At 60.4% G+C, this 1,845-nt stretch overlaps 1 protein-coding gene across 3 annotated transcripts in view; it reads right to left on the bottom strand.

The window, feature by feature from the left end:
* Positions 1 to 1,497, bottom strand: part of AK5 (adenylate kinase 5) — a 195,392-nt gene extending 193,895 nt beyond the window's left edge. For 2 of the 3 annotated variants that reach the window (XM_025052102.1, XM_006919339.3), the window contains exon 1: positions 934 to 1,313. In XM_025052102.1, coding sequence (XP_024907870.1) covers positions 934 to 993 — 60 coding nt within the window. In that variant the 5' untranslated portion in view covers positions 994 to 1,313. Of the gene's footprint in view, positions 1 to 933 lie in introns of all 3 variants that reach the window. The other variant, XM_015595113.2, reaches the window with a different exon arrangement.
* Positions 1,498 to 1,845: the final 348 nt, after the last annotated feature.

The following is a 1,845-nucleotide window of genomic DNA, read 5'->3' as shown; positions in this document are numbered from 1 at the left end:
TTTTTTTTTACCTAAGCAAATGTCTTAAAATTCAAATATGGAATGAAAGGAAGCAAAACGATCCGAGACAGAGGCTGTGGTTTAGAACTAACCAAGGTTCCTTTGGTTCCTCAATCCTCCCATTCCACACTCTCAATGTGTCCTCCACCCCGCGGGTCCCTAGCGCAGATGGTGCTGTGATGCGGTCTTAAGACAGAGCAACAGGAGTCACATCCACCACGCCGCTCCCTCTCAGACCAGCTTTCTCTAGGTGGGTTAGGAAGGGCTGGCGAAAGCTGCGGCTGGGGAGGCGACGAAGAGAACCCTCCCAAGGCGACGGGAAAACGTGCTCAGGAGTTCATTCACCGAAAGCGCAGAGCAGCGCTGGCTGCCTGCCACCCGGAGGTAGCACTGCACTTGATGGGTTTGGATTTGTTTTTGCATCTTCATCCGCTCTCCTTCAAGCTTTCCCTGGAGAGGGCTGCTTTCGTCCACACTTCTCTTTCACCACTGGGATCCCGACCCTCGGCGCAAGGGGGCTAGGGGTCTTGACCCCTCAGTTTCTAGTCCTCGCTCGTTCCTGGGCGCAAGCGTACGGTACCACCTGGCCTGGCCCTTGCCTCCAGAAAGCGCGCCCAGCTGCTGCCTGTAGCCCACCCCGGGTGTTCGCATCCGAGGGGTGCTGCCTGCTTCCAGAACCCGCTGGAAGACTGAAACTTGGCCTGGGAGGTGCGGGCTCCTGTACCCAGCCTTCGGACCAGGATCCCGGCAAACCCCAGGAAAGGCAGCTGCCACCGGGCAAGGGGGCGGGCAGGCGAGCTTCTGCTAGCCCCTTCACTTCCATGCCCCGCGTTGGTAAGGTGGGACGGGGCGCAGTTCCTCACCATGAACGCCCGAGATGCTCTCCCCGATCCTCCCCATCCTCCCGCTCCTCTGCCAGCCCTAGCCCCCTACCTCGAAAAGCTGAGGGATTTCCCTCCGGGCCAGATACTCCTTGGCATCGTTGGTGTTCATGGCTGTGCCGCGCGCGCCTTGGGCGCAGGCGGGGAGGCTCCCGGGCTGCGGCGACCTGGTCTGGGGCTGGCGGGGTCCGGGATGAGCACCGTGCAGCCCCCGCTCTCACGCGCAAATACACGCTCGGCTCGGCCTGCCCAGGCCAGGGACCCCCCTCTTCCTCTCTCCAGGGGCTGTGGTCTCCGCGCTCCCGCCGCCCCCGCCTCGATGCCAGCCACAGAACCCGGGCTGCGGGCTCGGAGCAACGGCTTCCCGGGCTCCCAGGCAGCGCGGCCGCCAGGGGAGGGGCGGAGAGAATGGAGGAGGGAGGACAGGGCGGCAGACGCAAGGCAGCAGCCCGCCCGCCTCTCCCGCTCAGCGCGTGGCGCTCTGCGCCTTCAGGAGCCCAGACTACGGCGGCGGCCAGTCACGCAGCGCGGGCAGGTGCGGGGGTGGGGACGGGCGCGCGCGGGGGCTTGTAGTCACACCCCTCCATGCCGCCCCGCCGCCCTGGGGACGCAGCAACCTGGGACCTGGTGGCCAAAAGAACAGAGTCGGGGCTTTTAGGAACGTGCGATCTTTTCGCTTCTCCGGACCTTCTTCTCCACCCTCTATCCCTCCACCCCCGCACACCCACACAGTTACTCCTGCGTCCCTAAGGAGCTCCCAAGAATTTATCTTTTATTCCTAAGGTTAACGATCTTTCATAATAGGAAGCTGGGGGTAAGGAAAAAGGGAGGATTATGGAGTGGAATCCATTTTCTTAAAATAACTTTTAAATCTTGGGTATTTATATCCTTCAGGAAAGTTTTGCCACCTAGTTTTGAATTTTTTTTAATCCTTACAGATTTCAATATAAGGCTTTAGAGTGAA

Source organism: Pteropus alecto, unplaced genomic scaffold, assembly GCF_000325575.1.
Source record: "Pteropus alecto unplaced genomic scaffold, ASM32557v1 scaffold25, whole genome shotgun sequence".
Lineage (NCBI taxonomy): Eukaryota > Metazoa > Chordata > Mammalia > Chiroptera > Pteropodidae > Pteropus > Pteropus alecto.
Note: the sequence above shows the minus strand (reverse complement) of the source record. Positions and strands in the feature narration are given on the sequence as shown.